This window comes from Penicillium robsamsonii (genome assembly GCF_028829455.1).
Source record: "Penicillium robsamsonii strain IBT 29466 chromosome Unknown utg000003l_segment0_segment0, whole genome shotgun sequence".
NCBI classification, from domain to species: domain Eukaryota; kingdom Fungi; phylum Ascomycota; class Eurotiomycetes; order Eurotiales; family Aspergillaceae; genus Penicillium; species Penicillium robsamsonii.
In genome coordinates this window covers 2,908,777-2,924,960 of record NW_026643221.1, presented here as the reverse complement: position 1 = coordinate 2,924,960, position 16,184 = coordinate 2,908,777, and the positions used below count along the sequence as shown (strand labels likewise).

General features: G+C 48.7%; 6 protein-coding genes across 6 annotated transcripts; 2 read left to right on the top strand and 4 right to left on the bottom strand.

The window, feature by feature from the left end:
- Positions 1-398: 398 nt before the first annotated feature.
- Positions 399-2,442, bottom strand: N7447_005821 (calponin homology domain protein; the record flags this gene model as incomplete). Its single annotated transcript, XM_057230083.1, has 2 exons — positions 399-2,205; positions 2,276-2,442. The coding sequence occupies 2 exons, from the start codon at positions 2,440-2,442 to the stop codon at positions 399-401; spliced, it is 1,974 nt and encodes a 657-aa protein (XP_057085173.1).
- Positions 2,443-2,807: 365 nt separating this feature from the next.
- Positions 2,808-3,549, top strand: N7447_005820 (uncharacterized protein; the record flags this gene model as incomplete). Its single annotated transcript, XM_057230082.1, has 3 exons — positions 2,808-2,874; positions 2,930-3,046; positions 3,158-3,549. 3 exons carry the CDS (start codon positions 2,808-2,810, stop codon positions 3,547-3,549), a joined length of 576 nt encoding a protein of 191 aa, XP_057085172.1.
- An 881-nt stretch (positions 3,550-4,430) lies between these two features.
- On the bottom strand, positions 4,431-7,469 carry N7447_005819 (argonaute/piwi family protein; the record flags this gene model as incomplete). The annotated part of the gene is made up of 3 exons (XM_057230081.1): positions 4,431-6,094; positions 6,154-7,211; positions 7,264-7,469. 3 exons carry the CDS (start codon positions 7,467-7,469, stop codon positions 4,431-4,433), a joined length of 2,928 nt encoding a protein of 975 aa, XP_057085171.1.
- Positions 7,470-9,654: 2,185 nt separating this feature from the next.
- On the bottom strand, positions 9,655-10,344 carry N7447_005818 (ORMDL family protein; the record flags this gene model as incomplete). The annotated part of the gene is made up of 3 exons (XM_057230080.1): positions 9,655-9,705; positions 9,765-10,123; positions 10,215-10,344. The coding sequence occupies 3 exons, from the start codon at positions 10,342-10,344 to the stop codon at positions 9,655-9,657; spliced, it is 540 nt and encodes a 179-aa protein (XP_057085170.1).
- A 2,229-nt stretch (positions 10,345-12,573) lies between these two features.
- Positions 12,574-14,426, top strand: N7447_005817 (zinc knuckle domain protein; the record flags this gene model as incomplete). The annotated part of the gene is made up of 5 exons (XM_057230079.1): positions 12,574-13,400; positions 13,444-13,509; positions 13,568-13,823; positions 13,898-14,093; positions 14,146-14,426. The coding sequence occupies 5 exons, from the start codon at positions 12,574-12,576 to the stop codon at positions 14,424-14,426; spliced, it is 1,626 nt and encodes a 541-aa protein (XP_057085169.1).
- A 172-nt stretch (positions 14,427-14,598) lies between these two features.
- Positions 14,599-15,945, bottom strand: N7447_005816 (putative haloacid dehalogenase-like hydrolase; the record flags this gene model as incomplete). The annotated part of the gene is made up of 4 exons (XM_057230078.1): positions 14,599-14,953; positions 15,042-15,248; positions 15,321-15,353; positions 15,827-15,945. 4 exons carry the CDS (start codon positions 15,943-15,945, stop codon positions 14,599-14,601), a joined length of 714 nt encoding a protein of 237 aa, XP_057085168.1.
- Positions 15,946-16,184: the final 239 nt, after the last annotated feature.

Below are 16,184 nucleotides of genomic sequence, written 5' to 3'. Positions count from 1 at the left end.
TCCACATATTAAATGCCAATTCTTTTCCCTTACTGTGAAAGGAGTATCCTACGGATGTGTGATCATCCTGTAAAACTCGGTCTTTTCTGGAATGTGTTTAATATAGGATATTGAGTATAACGGCTGCTATTTACAACCACATCGCGTCGAAAACAAAGTAAGCTGGAGCGGGAATCTAAGCACGCAAATGATAGAAAATCCACCAACGCAGAGATGTGATAATATGTCTTCTGCTTCAATGATAATATCCGCCCACAGAGTTAGGGGGAATAGACCTAAAGTGGAGAAGAAGAAAGAAAGAAATGATGGTAAGAAAATAGAAGGGGGCAAGGAATCAAAGAAACAAGAACCCTAAGTTGAATAGGTAGGCTCAGAAGTTGTCAACACAAGTCAACAGCTTACCGTGGTGTCCGAGGCCCAATAATCTGGCGTCTAGCGCCACCGACACCAAGGCCAACACCGCCACGGTTCTGATTATCACCTCCCATATAACCATACTGATGAATATCCCAAGATTGGCCCGGTCCTGAGCCTTGCGCGCCATCATGGCCGCCGCGCCCGGCCGCAGCCGCCGTTTGTTTCTGGTTCTCTTCCCACTCCTCTTGGCGCGCGCGCTCGCGCTCCATCTCTCGTTCCAGGAGAGACTTGGACGCCCAACCGCCGGCTTTGGTCTTCTGCTGTGAGGCCACGCGGCGGCTGTTCTCGGCGTCGACTTCGGAGGTCGTGGTGTAGTCTTGGAATCGGTGGGTGGCTGGGGCTGGGGATGCAGGTGCTGGGTTCGAAGAGAGGAAATTGTCCACGCGGTTTTCGCGGCCTCGGCCGGCACTGTAGGCTACTGGGTCTGGGAGGGGCCGGGGCGATGCGGGTAGGTCTCTGGGAGGCAGCGCCGGCGTTGCAGAGAAAGATGATGGCTTTGGTACTGGGAGAGGACGAGGGGGCTGGGGTGGTGCTTGCTCCTCGACGGGTTCAGGTTCCTCTGCCTCAGAAGTAGCGGGCATGTCCTGCGTGTTCTGCCACTCTGTACGGAGGAGCCGTCGTTCTTGTTCGAGGGAAGAGAGATCATAGCTAGGCTTAGGGGGCACGGGACGAGGGCGACTTTGACTGCGAGACTGGGGCTGATCGCCAGTCTTTCCAGGCTGGACTTCCTGGCGTCCAGTCTCGTATTGGCGCTCCCGGTCCTTTGCCAGCTGTAGCTCGCGCTCGAGCTCTTTGATGCGGCGGCTTTGGGCTGTTTCCTCATCCGGCTTGGTTCCGGCAACATCACTAATCTGGGAGTTGGAAGCCTGGTATTGGCTCAGGAACTGGCCATTGAGACGGTTATCATTCAGGCTTCGTCTCTTTTGTCGCTCCTGCTCAAACCGCTCCTCGGCTTCCTTTTCTTCCGCCATACGTCGCTGCTCTTCCTCTTCCCATTGACGCTTTTCATCATCCCAGCGCTTCTTTTCTGCTTCCACCTTGAGACGTTCTTGTTCCCTTATACGAGCAGTCTCTTCTTCCCATCGGCGCTCCTCTTCTAGCTTAGCACGGGCCTCCACTTCTGCAACCCGTCGCTGGTGTTCCCGTTCTGCTTCTTCCTTCTCTGCGTTCTGTTGACGGATCCGTTCATCCTCTTCACGTCTACGCTTCTCTTTCTCTGCAAGACTTGGTACAGCAGGTCCAGGGGTGGTGATCTGTCGACGAGCACCGAATGCAATTCCTTGATTCCCTTGGCTAGCCCCCCCGATGTAGCCATATTGGTGAATATTCCAAGCCGGCGTTGTAGCCTGCTCATCTCCCTTCCTGGCCCAAGTACTGTATGACCCGGACGGTTTTGCAGGGCTGCCTGTTCGAGAGGCAAGGGCGGGGGCTCTCCCATCTCCGACGTTGCTGGAGGAGCGGGTTGATCGGGGTGTGTATGCTCCAGTGCTCGAGGAACCCGTCGCATTGGGACTGACCACATTGCGCTTACTCTGTGGACCAACAGTCCGTGGGAACTTGTTGGGCGCAAGGGCATTGGCCTGCCGACTGAATGCTGCCAGACACTGGAGAACCTGCGCCGGATCCTTTGCTTCGTAGAGATCGACTGTCAGGAAGACATCGTGCGGGGGAAGGTTGAGCGGTGGCAATTGGCATGCGCGCAAGAAATGCGAAATATTCTCCATCTGTACAAATGGCGCGGACAACTGCTTATACTTCACGCCTGGTGACACAACAAGGTTTACCAACCTTGTAATTGAAAGAGTTAGCCAGGGGCCCAGACAGATTAATTGTACTTAAAGCCACAGATACAACTCACTTGCAAAGAGCGACGCCATCTTTCAGGCCTTCGAGCAAGTCTGGCGATGCTAGCTTCTCATGCAGCACTTCTTCAATCCAGTCGCGCACCTCCGCGGCTGCCTGCGGGGTATAGCGGGATAGGCGCATATTGCGCAAATCTTTGTCCAACGAAGTCACGGAAGCCATAATGAGTGTCAAATGATCGATGCTCGATCAGAGTGTGTAAGTGTAGTTGCACTGTTGTTGCCACCTGTGCGGGTATGTATCCCTTTGCGGGTGCCTGATCGGCCCTAATGGTGGCGGTGTTGGGTAGCAGAGGAGGGCGTTCCGTGATACAATTGGAAATGACAAGATGAAGAGGATGCTTTAATTACTAGAGGTGCAGAAGGTTTGTAGTAAAGTAGAAATTAGAGAAAAAGAGGGGAGAGAAAAGGTGAGGGATATGGAGAAAGAGGAATGGAATGTCCGGGCTGTGTTTATCTCCGATGACGTTCCTGATAGTCCGCCTCAATCTTTTTTTTTTGCCTCATTTCTATTCTCTACACTCAACAATGGTTAACAGCTTATGGTTTAAATGGAAGAAACTTCGCCTGCCCTGGCGGAAGTCCTTCTTGGTCGGTCAGTATCTGCTTTTTGTTTTTCTTATGTATCAGTACCGCTAACCGTGCCTTAGGTGAGGATCTCGCCGGAAATACCTTCTGGGAGTTCAAAGATGTCATGAATGCAGCGCGTTTCCGGCGCATTGTTCGATTCGATCCCAAAACTCATTTTAGTGATGTTCAAGTGTCACGTAAGTTCCATCGCAGGGAAAATGCAGGCTCGGGTTTGACCACATGCGGCTCTTCCGGGGCAAAGGGGAATGAGACTATTGAATCATATCTAACATGTTATTTCAATACAGCGCAATGGCACCAATGGCTGCGACATGTCCGACAGCATCCCCCGAGCATCCAGGAGCAGCAGCAGGATCTTGTGCGACAGGCGCAAATCAAACAACTTGCTCGACTCGCCGATGAACGCTGGGCCAGCAAGGCCTCCTTCCTCGATAAGCCCAAGACCCAGAACCAAGCACCATCAACCCAAATCAATGAAGCGGGTTTGAAACACCCCGCCAAAGCTACTCCCGCACAAGCACCGCCTTCAACCGTATCCCCGGAAACAGCCCCCAAGGCCAAACCCGCACCCGCAGAGCCGAAGATACGAAAGGAGGAGAACCCATGGATCAAGGCGAACAAGGCCAACCCAGGCGAAGAGTGGCAACCCGAAGCCTGGTCCCCTAGTTCCAAGCGGTGAAAAGTGATGTTGGTTTATCTTGGTCATTTCTCCGCAATGCTATATATACCAGCTTGACTTTGAGAGATAATGCCAGAGGGCAGAAGGCCCTCGCCCTGCACCATTGGTCAATTCATCAGCTGAAACATCTTACAAAGAACCCCGGATCAAAGATGGCATCGAAGCTATCTCATGCCAAGGAGTCTCTGAACTTCCCCCGCGCTCCTTGTTGTATGAGGATGGAGGTTATCGTGCACTGTGTTCAACCTCATAGGTCATAACAGGCCAAAACTGTCCCGAGGGTTCAAAATAATGAGTGCCACGTAGACTGGCACTTGTATACTATGTTTTTTCAGTATTCGGCGTTTCCCGCTCAATCTCACCATCCACTAGGATCTTCTCAGTTGCAATTATACTACCAGCAAGTCTAGTGGCTACACAGGCACAGGGCTTTTTTTTATTTATTTTCAATTTTATACTCTAACATCTCGTCCCCTTTTTTTTTGGTTTTTGTATTTTCCATGCTGCAGTGCAAGTGTCATCCAAGAGCACAGACATGGACAATGAAATCAAATAAGCAAATGCATGCTATTGTCATGCGCATAAACCTCCCATCCTACCTTTTTTGTGATTTTCAATTTTCCACACTTGATGTAGTATAGGTACATCTCAAGCTTATAAGAAAGCAAGAACATTACACCCTTTTTTTTGGTTGTTTTGTGGTTTTTTATGGCTTTCGCCTCATGAGCAATTCCCCGGCCCAACAATAAAAGTCGTTGCAATCAAAGCTCAGAAACAATTCCAAAGAACAATCGGAGCATAGAAAGAGGGTATCAAACTCCATATAACATCGGCAAAGTTGTCAAATATCAACAAGGGAATAGAAAATGACAATGGTCCACTTAGATGTAGACCATGCTGTTCTGACATGCGCTCGCCATAGACAGGGTATTGCCTAGGAATTTATCCGGGTTTGAGATGGACTGGTTACTTTCATGCCATAAAGCCAACAGATACTTCCGGGCACGATCACAGAACCTATCAGCCAGGAAGGCAGGCGTGCTGTAACTGATCGAGCGAGTAGCCCGGCCCATCATGTAACAAATGCTGTGGGTAAGTTCTTGTAGCACATCAGCTGGCTTGCGGTCCGTATTGACCTTCGAGTTAGTGAAGATTTCATCATGAATCACGATGTAGTGAGCTGGTCGAGCAGAACCCTGAAGCGGAGCCTGGGCCTGCAGATAGAAGTCCCAGTAGATGGGGCGGGTAACTCCGCGGTCAACGACACATCCATTGATTGGGTTGGATGTTCTGTCTTGATCCTTGGAGTTAGTAGGGTAGAAACGTACATTGTGACGTTTTCCGCAGACAACGATAGTGATATTGGGCATTGATCCATGGTATACCGCTTTGGCGGCCCGTTGAATTTTTGGAAGTTCCTCTTTAAGGACCATGGGGAATTGACCATCGCTAACGCCGTCGCGGTACACAAGAATGTTTTGGGGAAGATTGCCATTGTTGGTATCTTTCCACAATTCCAGGCGGGTAAGCATCATCTGCTCGAGGAATTCAATGTGCTCTTGACGGCGCGCTTGGGCTTGAACCTCACCAGGCCATTGTCCCATGCGATAATCAACGGAGGCAACGATGGCAGCAACACTGGGGAAGACTTCCGGGTCTACGCTGGAGGGATGAGTGACATCCAAGCCGACGACAATGGTGTTCTTTGCGGTACCAATAAAGCGTGCATTCGCCGGCTGCAGGAGTTGATTGCATCCTCCCATTTTGAGATTGACCTTCATGGCATTGTTGCTCAGGTACTGCTCATTGGCACCTTTAAACTTGGTGGTTTGCATGCAGTGCGTAAGGACTCCAGTCTTGAGATCTCCGGCATACTTGACGAAATCGAAGACTTTGCCCTCCGTGGTAGGAAGCAAGACAACCACGAATGGGAACACCCCCATGAATTTTTTGAAAGATGACCTGATGATATCTCGATTTTCTTTATCATTCGAACCGAGAATAACAGAGAGATACGGCTTACAGGGCGCCGGAAGCGACAAGCCATGGTCACGCAACTTCCTGTAAAAGGCGTCCATCTCGGAATCAGGTTTTGTGAATGGATCTTCTACACCGGACTTCCGAATCCAAAAACAGGTCCATCTGCTGATCTGGGCGCCTTGGGCGAATTTGGTGCCGATCAAATTCCACGAGCCGTTTCGAGGGTTAGTGGTCTTCTTGCCGCCATAAAGCAGATTTGGGGGAGCCAAAATCCGTGCTGGTACAGTGACCATTTGGTTGCCGGGCTTGATCCCTACCGCCTTGATATGGCCTCCAGAGATTCCCATGATGCCCAACCCCTCACTCATAATAGAGTCATAGTTCTGAGGAGGCCTCCGGCAACTGAACTTGATCATGTTCTGTCGTTGGGTCGGGGTAGGGTCGGGCTTGAAGGGTTGCCCGGGGAGGATTTCGCAAACTTCCATAGGAAGGTAAACTGGACGTTCACGGGTTCCAACATTCACGACCGGCATATCATTGTGATGTACGAGCTTGATATTGTAAGCTGTTATCTCTTGTTAGCACACTGTACCTCAAATATCAACTGATAGGCACCAAACATACTTATTAAGAAGTATTCAGTAACGCTGATGTAACCTTTCTTCTCGCCCTCTTCCCTCCAGAACTTCACGTTTGAGGCAGAAGATCCCACACGCAGAACTTTTGGGGGGTGGATGCCCCCGCGTCCATCATCAGGAGAGGCAATTCCGAGGATTGATTTGATAGGTTTTTCCTGCAGGCCAGCTCCGTTCTCTCGAGGTTTTAGATGCGTGGCATAGACTTTCAAGCCCCTCACCCATCGGTTCAACGTGTCCGCGTCATGTTTGTGAATGATCACGTATTCTTTAAGCAGTTTGGTCAATGGACCTGGGGTAAAGAATGCACCGTGACTGACATTCAAATTTATCATGATTTGGCCAGCACAAACTCGGACACTTGAGAAGAAACCACGAGTGGCTTCAGCGCCACCCCCCATATCCATTGACTGCTTTCCGCGGCCCATCCGGAAGAATTTGTTTCGTCCCTTGCCGATGATGTAAACACCGGGATCTTTAAAGGGATATGCACTCATGAGGATGTTCAGTACTCGGAGACTGGGAGCTTCATCCTTAAGTTCCTCTCGGCGGTTGATGTCCCGAGCGGCCGCAATCATGTCAGCTGGTGAATAAGAGCGCTCATGGTTCAAAGTGATATCCCAAGGGCCAGTATAGTTTTTCGAACTCCCACTTCCATGCCCACCTCCATTGCCCATGGAACAAATGAATGACGGACTATCCTTGGGGAGTAGCTCTGTCGTGACAATCTCAGTGGCCCCATCAGTGGCAACGCCGATATTTTTGAAGAGAGTGTACTTGCGGAGCATGCTCTCAAGAATGAACTTTTGTTGTCCTTTCTTTGCCTCAGGCTTGATCTTGAGTCGATAGGAATGGAATACGATGCCTGGTTTGAATTCCATGGGGAAGAAGTTGGCACGGAGCACGATCGAACGACCTTGGGTGCCGTAGCCAGGACGCCGAGCCAAAGAGTTGGAGACCGGTCGAGCCTTTGCAGACTCTACAACGTACTGGTCCTCAAAGTCCCGAACACGGGAGCTGGGGGCTTCAACCGGGTCTGTCAACATTCTATGCGCCTATTAGATTTGATTTTCTCCCGATGTAGAACAAATAAACCTACCTGGAGGGCCCCTCAGACCCGCCACGTCCGCCACGACCACCTCCACGGTCACTGCCACGGTCACTGCCACGGCCTCGATCTCCGCTGTAGCCGCGGTCACTGTCACGGCTACCCGAACCTCCATCGCCGCGTCCCCGGGAACCGCCACGGTCACCACCACCACGACCGCCTCGAATGGGCAGATCACCGTAAGAACGCCCGGACATTTTAACGAATGCGGGTTAGAGAGAAAATGTAGTCGGAAAAAAAGTAAAATGCGATGAAGCGAGAACGCGAGCTTTGTGCGTTTTAGAGAAGAAAGGTAAGACGACGACAAGGGCTCAGAATCCCCAGTTCTTTGGGTGCTTCCGGAGAGGATTCGAAAACCACAGTAAGAGCAGAAGAGTAAATTTTAGTACAGGTCAAGCGCTATCTTGACCACCGCAACCTTTTTATTTTTCAAAAAAAGAGAGAAAAAGATCAAGTTTCGCTTCTTTGAATCTGTAGTTATGCGTTAATAATGAAGAAACATTAGAATGTTGAGGTGCATGGAGATAGTGATGTGAAGACAGACCAATGCAGCAGAGTAATGGGCAATATAGGGGCAGGCAATGCGATAAAGCAAGTACCCCAGCCTGCAGCCAAGAGCCAATGAGAATGACAATGCAGTGGCAATTGAGAAGGTGATACAATGAATATGCAGGATAGAACGCGGTGATAGAATATTCAATGCGGGTAGGGATGTGGAGAAAGATGGAGGATGGTGTAAAGGCAAGGTTTCAAGGGAAGAGAGATGGAAATCAAGGCAGAGCAGGGAAAAACAAATGTGCAGCAAGCAAGGATATCAGAATAATCAAGAGAAACAAATGGAGCAGCAAATGAAGGCTGAGGGGCATGCAAGATACCTGGCCTCGGTGAGATGGCAAGTGGAAGAAGGGTTTCTTGCAGCTTAGGGCTTGGGGTAAAAGATACACGGCAGCCAACGGGCAGCAAGCGAGATACTGCTGAAGCAGCAATTGATATGCAAGTGAGAGCAAATAAAAGGTAAGTGAAATATTGGTGAAGATCAAAGCAAGGTAAATGCCTGTACAATGTGAGTGAGAGTGAGAGAGGTAGATAGGCCCACTTTGCTGGTATCAAGGTGCTGGCATGCAATTGAAGGGTACAAGGGGCAATCCAGTGTAGAAAGACGAGACGATAGTGGTATAGGATAGAGTAAGCAGAGCATATACTCACCAAAGCTGTTTCTGTATCGTGGAGAGGGAAGAAGAAAAGGAGGAAGCAGCTGCCCGGAGTGGTATTTATAGTTGGAGCCGGAGTATGAAGCGCGCTTTTGTAAACTTCAAAGTCATAATCCACGGTCATAGATATTGGTTCTTCAGCCGTGTGACGATTTCATCATCACTAGGCTGCCTGCTGGTCTTTGGAGTCGACATCGAATTGGAGCATAACTTGTGCTCCTCCCATGACCCTAACGCGATAGATAGGGGGATCGGTCGAAGTTTTCATTGTTTCCGTAAAAGGCTCACCACGTGTACTCGATTTGTTGTCACCATGGGCGTGTATCCATATTCCAACCGTTTCCCAAAAAAAATCCCATATTCCCGGGTTTAATATTGTTTAGGTACTCCAGCAGGGTTGCCTGTCTGGCAGCGCGGGTGATTCGTTTTTCTTTACGTGCAGTGGAGTCTATAGAATTATTTAGTGATCAGTTAGGAACCGCAGAAATGTAGCATACCATTGTTGAATACCATTTCTGCTTATTTCGATAATGAAGTATTCGGCTGAGCAAGAGTTCAATCTGCGTGTTCTATAAGTACAACATACATGAACGACATCTAGCTAAATTAAGCCTAGCGCAAAGTTTAACTGACAGGCCTAGTAAGAGTGACCGGGGGCTTTTATTTCCAAAGCTCTCTCTTTTCGAGATCCAGACCCTCAAGTATATTCTAAGAGGCACATTGTCCAACACCGCTTCTTGACCAAATGTATCGAATGTACTGCAGGCCTTGAACTTGGATAATGAACCATTCTATCCTCATACAGGCCCAGCTCTCAAAGAGAGAGTAGGGACCCCCCAAAAAATAGAAGCTTCTAAGGTAAAAAAAATCCAGGGCTCGGATACTTGGAAATCTAGACAAGGATAAGCTACCTAGCGCAGATTGAAAGGATGGGAATTTGGACTGGTTCGCAGTGACTTCTGCGTCTTCATATTTGCTGACGAGAAAAAGAGAAACAGGATGCGCGGTAGCCAAGAACAGTTCATATCCCCGCCAATCAATTTCGCAATGCAAAGGCCTTTTATGTAGAAAAGGAGGGGACAGCAAGAAAGCTCGGGAAACCAAGGAGGCCGTGGATACACCAACATGGATAGCAATTCGAGAAAAAAAAGGAAAGATTAAATGGGAGCCACTATGACTCCTCGGGTATATCGGAGAAGAGACCTATTCGCAACCGATGCGACTGTAATAAACAACGTTAGCAAAGGAGTTTTGTCTGGTTTCCCAGCAGACATAACATACGAAAGGCAGCTTGGGAATGACCACTCCCAGTGTGGCCAGGAAGTTGATGGTGAAGTGGGTCAAGTCGAAATGGGTGTAGTGAGTGCTGAGGAGGAAGAGCACGATAGGCACGCAGAGCAAGAACTTCTTAGCGGGTGTGTACTGGTCGCCGTTGTCAATCTGCTCCCACATGTTGAGATTGTCGTAGGCACCGGCATTGAATTCGAAGGGGATGCCCCGCACCCAGTGGAACATGAGGAAGGATCCGAACATGTAGCTGATATTGGTGAGGGTCCATGAAGTTTCCTGCGAGACGCCGGGGATGATGTCGTAGAAAATCTTGAGAGCGGCGATACACACGAAATGGATGGTCCAGGCACCTAAAATCAAAACAAAATTCCACGTTAGTCCTTTGGTTTCTGTATCTGGTGATATGTGGTCTCCAGGATCTGCTTTTTTTTTGTCACTCACCCTTGGCATTCACCCAGTTTGCATTCAGATTTGGCAATGCCGCCTGATCACTGGTATGCTCAATAGATTCGGCCGGTTCCTGGTAGATAAGACTGCTGGATCGCCTCCGGCGGCCTTGTTTTGAGGTCATGCTTGGAGATAGCCGCTGCGGCCATGTGTCAACATCCGGAGGGAAGGAGATGCCACGGGGGGTCAACAGGGAAGACACCTTTGAATTGTCGGACGCCAGCTTGACGGTTGGATCCAAAAGAAAAAAGAATAAGTTGGATGGAGAGAAGGAGAGAAGAATGAAAAGGAGCGTGGGGATGAGGTGGCACGGCCCAGACTGGAGTTTGCCGGTTGGATCGGCTTGCGGTCACGGGGTGCGGAAGAGCTCTGATTCACGTCTTTCCTTCAGGCTATCTTTGTTTTTGTTTTTTCCATTAGACCTTCTATAATTAGATTAAATTTCCCTTAATATATTTCCTGCCTTTTAGATTGATCTAACTAGAACCAAATGCATAATTGGCCCTACATTGATGTACAAACGTATGCATGTGCGGAATCTAGCCCGAAAGGACTAGAACTATGTACATGTACTCCGTACTCTATATTAAGGATTCAATAAGGGGGACGCTTCCTGATAGATGAACAGATATCCTTTCTCTTTTGCCTAGCTTTATTAGCTTATCGTTAACATTTTCCTTTTATGGGGCGAATATGTCCGAGACATCCACGGATGCCTAAGAATAGGTTAAAATATGGACTTGGCCACCCTTGCCCAGCTATGACTCCAATATGACTCTTTTTTATTTTCTTGATTGTGTGGCCTGATTGGAGTGTCCCATGATATTATGTCCATACCGGGGACAGTATAGGCAGAAAATATTAGTACACCCCGGTATACAAAGAGAGACCCTCTATACAGCTTATGCTTTTTACCCTTTGTATATATTCAAAAGAAATCCAAAAAGGCATTTAAGAAAAAAAAATCTGAGTACAGTATATGAAAAGACTATTATAAAAAAACATGAAAAGGCCGCATAAGCGGCCGCCTATCCTTGTACAGTTAGACCTTCAAGCCCCAGGATCGTATGCGATTGCATGGTAAGAAGTTTTCAACACCATTATAGCAGCAATTGCACAAGGACATACTTCAAATGAAAATGATACAGATGCAATGATAGTCTGCCGTGTCTAAAGCACGGTCTTATTCAGCCCAAGCCACCGAGTCCTCCAGTTCGTATTGATGGTACTAGTCCACCCCCGGGGGTAAATCGTTGATCAGAGTCAATAGGTAGAAATCGTTGATACTCAGCTGGTATCAGCTGTAGCAGTTAATATCAGGATGATTAGTTAGCCATTGGAGGTTGTGCGCTTCCATATAGCCTTGTCTGCTATCGGCAAACAAGAATACATACATGGGTCTCTAATCTGTGCACTAAGAGCTGGTGCTGGATAGGTAGATTTCCAACACCGCCAGCTCAACTCTGTATAATCAACTCGTGGTTAATTTGGCAATTTGGCAAACGAGAGTGCCCGGACTTGATGGTTCCAGGAAACACATTAGATGACCGCGTTCCGGCCTTCACCGCGGTTCGTAGATAGCCAGCAGTACTTCGATTACATGTATTCAACCTAATGGTCTATAAGATCCATAATAACATGGCCTTGGCAATTGGAACTTGGAACTACAAAGACGGCATCAACCCCACTCTTGGCGTCGATCATCTCGATTTTCTATATTCCACGGGTAGATCTTACGGCAAAGACAACGCCCAGTCTGAAGAGTTTCTAATGGCTCTTTGGGGTTAGTGTCTTAGACCATAGTCAACCTATCATTGGTGCCTAGATAAATCTATAGATTTTGATTATGGTCAAAGGGGCTTACTGTTATGGATCACGTCTAGATCATGTTGATATTGATTAACTGAGCTATTGGCTTGATCTTCTAAGTGACAATCTTGTATTCTTCTGTCTTTTACGTTTGCATGCTTCCAATAAGTACCTCTGTATGCATGTCTCTGCTTGTAGATTATCTGCTGCTGTCCAGGGCTGGTATACGTCTATGTACAAGCTAACAATATCTACCAGTGCTCTCTGTAATGATTTAGTTGGACAAACCACCTTCAGAAGTAAGACACCTGTAGATCTTGATATAACCAGAAATAGTAGACAAAATCTTATCAGAACTCAAATCAGGGGGTTCTACGCCTTATCGCCTCAGATATCGGTGGCGTATACTTCAGTTTCAGAATTGCGCGAGTGGTCGATATCGTCTACCGTGAAATTTTCTGGGGACCGAAATTCTACTGTTGATCCTTCCAGAGTCTCACTTTCGATTTGGATTATCCTTACACTTGAACTTCTCCAATTAATAATGGCAAATACCTCAGACGAAGAGGCTGATTCACGCACAGCCCTGGTGGGCGCACCGCGCACTCGTTCGAATCCGCGTTCCACCTCGCGCTCCGCATCGCACGACAGCACCCGCCCGGCCAAGCGACAACGCCGCAGCAGAAATAAGAAGGACTCAGATCTAACCGACTTTGTTCCAAAAGGGGTTGCATTCAGTGCTAGCCCATTGCCAGTGGATCCAGATAGCACGTCTAGCTCCGGATCTAGTTCAGCATCAGCTGAAGATTCCGATTCCGATGCGGACCCAACTACTACTGCAAACCCACACGCCGGCAGCACCGCGCCCGCAATTAGCTGGAACCAGGGTCGGAAGGCTGCAGTGCGCACAACACTTGGGAAACGATCAGCGCCGACAAACGAGAAGCCTACTCAATTTGAAGCGGTGAATGACAAATATTGGCGCAGTCGCAGTGAATCTGTCGCGTCGGCCAATGGTGAAGAAAAGCCCAAAGCAAACGATAAATCCGACAATGATGACGAACTGGAAGATGGAGAAATTGACTCCAAGAGTGACACAGATGATTCGGATTCTCTTGGTTCTGAGGCCGATGACTCTATCCTGCTGAACATAGGGGACAAGATGGAAATGGATGGTGCCAACAACTATGACCCTGCGACTCTGGCTCATCAACATGCTTCCAACACCGGAGACTCGAATATGAAAGGTGGTGCTACACAATCCGGACCTGGGTCGAAAGAGGAGGCGTTCCAGCTTTTCTCAAGCAAGTATCCAAATGCGCCTACTGCTTTGGTGGACCTAAGCCAGACCGACCTCGAGATTCTGGCTAAGTACGTGTATTTCGATCGCAGCATTCATGATCTGGACCTCAAGCTTCCTATCTCATGCATCGAATGTCAAAATGAGGGCCATATGGCCGACGTCTGCCCAGCAAAAGAGGTATGTTCTATCTTGTATCTAGTTGCTTCATTTCATTTTACTAATATTGGCTATAAAGTGTGAACACTGCGGTGCCTGGAATCAGCATCAAAGCAGTACTTGCCCCGACTGGCGACGATGCCAAAGATGCCGCGAACGTGGCCACGACGAGCCGCAATGCGACGCAAAGCTACGCAATTTCGCATCCGAAGTGCCCTGTGACTACTGTGGCAAGGAGCACCTGGAATCCGACTGCGATTTCCTATGGAAGTTCCCAACCAGAGATCTCCACTCCAAACAAGTCACGGTATCAATCTGCTGTGCGAATTGTTGCAGTGCGAAGCATCTTATAGGAGACTGCCCAGCTACCAGATTGCGCGTAGGAAAAACTACGTCATTTACTCTGAAGGGTATCGACCCAGACATGATCACGAACCTCAACACCGTCATCCCTCCACAAGAGACCCGCCCACCAAGCCAAAGTCAATCCCGCAAAAGAGTCAGGGATTGGAAATCTCCCTCCCCAGACGACGATGACATGATGTCTCGTGTCTCCCGAGGCCGAGGACGCCCCGTCCCTGCTCCTCGTGGCAATACCCGTGGCAGTATCAAGTTTTCAAGCAACGTTGGAGCTAGACGTGGCGATGCACCATCCAGAGGGCCTTCCCGAGGTCGTGCAACGTTCTCTGGAAACAACAATCGCCCACGCTCCCCAAATCCTCCTCTTCCACGGGGTCCTCCACCACGAGGTGGTGGCGGTGGCGGTGGCCGAAGCCGTGGACCACGAGGAGGAGGATTCTCACGTGGACCACGCGGCGGCGGTAGAGGCCGCGGGTGGTAAGAAAGGCTTATTCCCCGATGAGAATTGGGCAGAAGATCTCGGCGAACACCGCCATGTACATAGCACAGTGTCTACCATTCCGCTCAGTCTCGACTGAGCATGTATGTACGATTAAATGACACCTCATTCTAACATATCTCACTTTGACGGTATATCTCTCACATTGCAGTGCATTCCTATGCTGCATAGGCGGACTGGACTATCTAGTACATCCATTAACCGGTAGCCTCTACCTATATCTCATCAGATGATTGAACACCAAAATCCCATCACGCGCCATGCTCATCATTTTCTCTAGTTCCGACATATCCCTCCTCCAGAATATCGATCAGATCATCCAGCTGCTTAATGCAAAGATCCGTATGCGGGTGTTCCTTCAAATGCACATTCAGCTCATTCAAAAGCAACACCGTCGCTGCACCAGCCATATGTCCAGCCGTCATATCGTCAATACTGTCACCAACCATGATCAAATTCTCACCATTAGCAAGACCCCATTCACTTGCAATATGTAGGATGCCCGCGGGATCAGGCTTGGGCAGGAGATTGGGCGTGTCCCGTGTGATGATCGGTAAGAAGATATGACCGTCGAGATGATTGTCAATCAGGTTCTGGACTGGTGCTCTGGGAGATGCGAATTATGTTAGCGCTATAGGTGCATTAATTGACCAGGATGAAACTCCCGGTTGTGTCAATTGCTTGTATGACATACTCGAAGTTCCGAGTGCATAGTGCCCGTCGCAAGCCGCGGGATTTCAGGTAGTCCATTAGGCGAACCAGACCGGGCTGTGGTTTCTGATCGGCCATTGCTCGGCGCTCTACAGCTTGCACTTTGGATACGGCTGTGGCTTGTTCTCCGGCGGGGAGTTCGCGGATGTGCTGGAGGATGTCGATGGAGCGATCGATTCCTAGTGCTTCTCTACAGTGGGAGATCGGTTAGACAGGCTTCCATGGGTTAAAGTTTGGATAGCTCGTTGTTCTGAGATCGTACCTCATTTCGCTGAACATATGATGCTGTGGCAAACTGGTCGAGGTCAGCGAGGTTCAGTCAAAAAAAGTTAATTTAATAACATGTTAAAATGCATGGTATAATTAGAATCAACCAACACGCCAGACAACAAAAGAACAAAGCAGAAAAGCCGACATATGATGTAAAACTAGAAAAGCATAAAAGGCCTCCACTCAACTACTACGACCCAGATCCCAGGCCGCAGCAATTATCATCTAACCTGAAGCAAATTATCAAGCAAATGTAGAACCAAGCCAAAAAATTCTCAGGCTACCCGCGGAGGCATTGTTAAAGCTAGGCATTTTCCGAATGGGAAAATATGCTTTTGCCTGGATCTTGAATTGATCATCACTTCCTGCCCCTTTCCAAGAATAGCACCAAGACGTATATATCAGTTTTCCAGGGCGCAAGCAACAAGCTAATGTCCAACAGAGAACAGGAGATCCAGCGTAAACTCTATACAGTATCAGAAAAGAAAAATGACTCACCACAAAGTTCCATCCACATCAAACACAATTCCCTTCAGTGGAGGAGCAGTCGACGTCTCGGGAGAGCCGAGAGGTGCGAACTTTCGCGGACGAAGATACTTGCAGGCCATAGCAGACATGATTGAACGAGCAGCGTGTATGGACATCAAAGAGAGGAGGTTGAAGAGGCGGAGTCAGCCAAGTGGAGCCGCGGGAACGATCTATAACGTTCCAAGGTTCCAAGCTTCCCAACCTTGGGTTCCGAGATAAGAGCCGAGTTTATTCTGTTGTTATTCAGACTTTCGATCGTTCTTTCCAGGACTATGCTTCAAGCTTCTTTCCTAAAGATGGACTTCAATATCTCCCCTCTCCTCTCTCC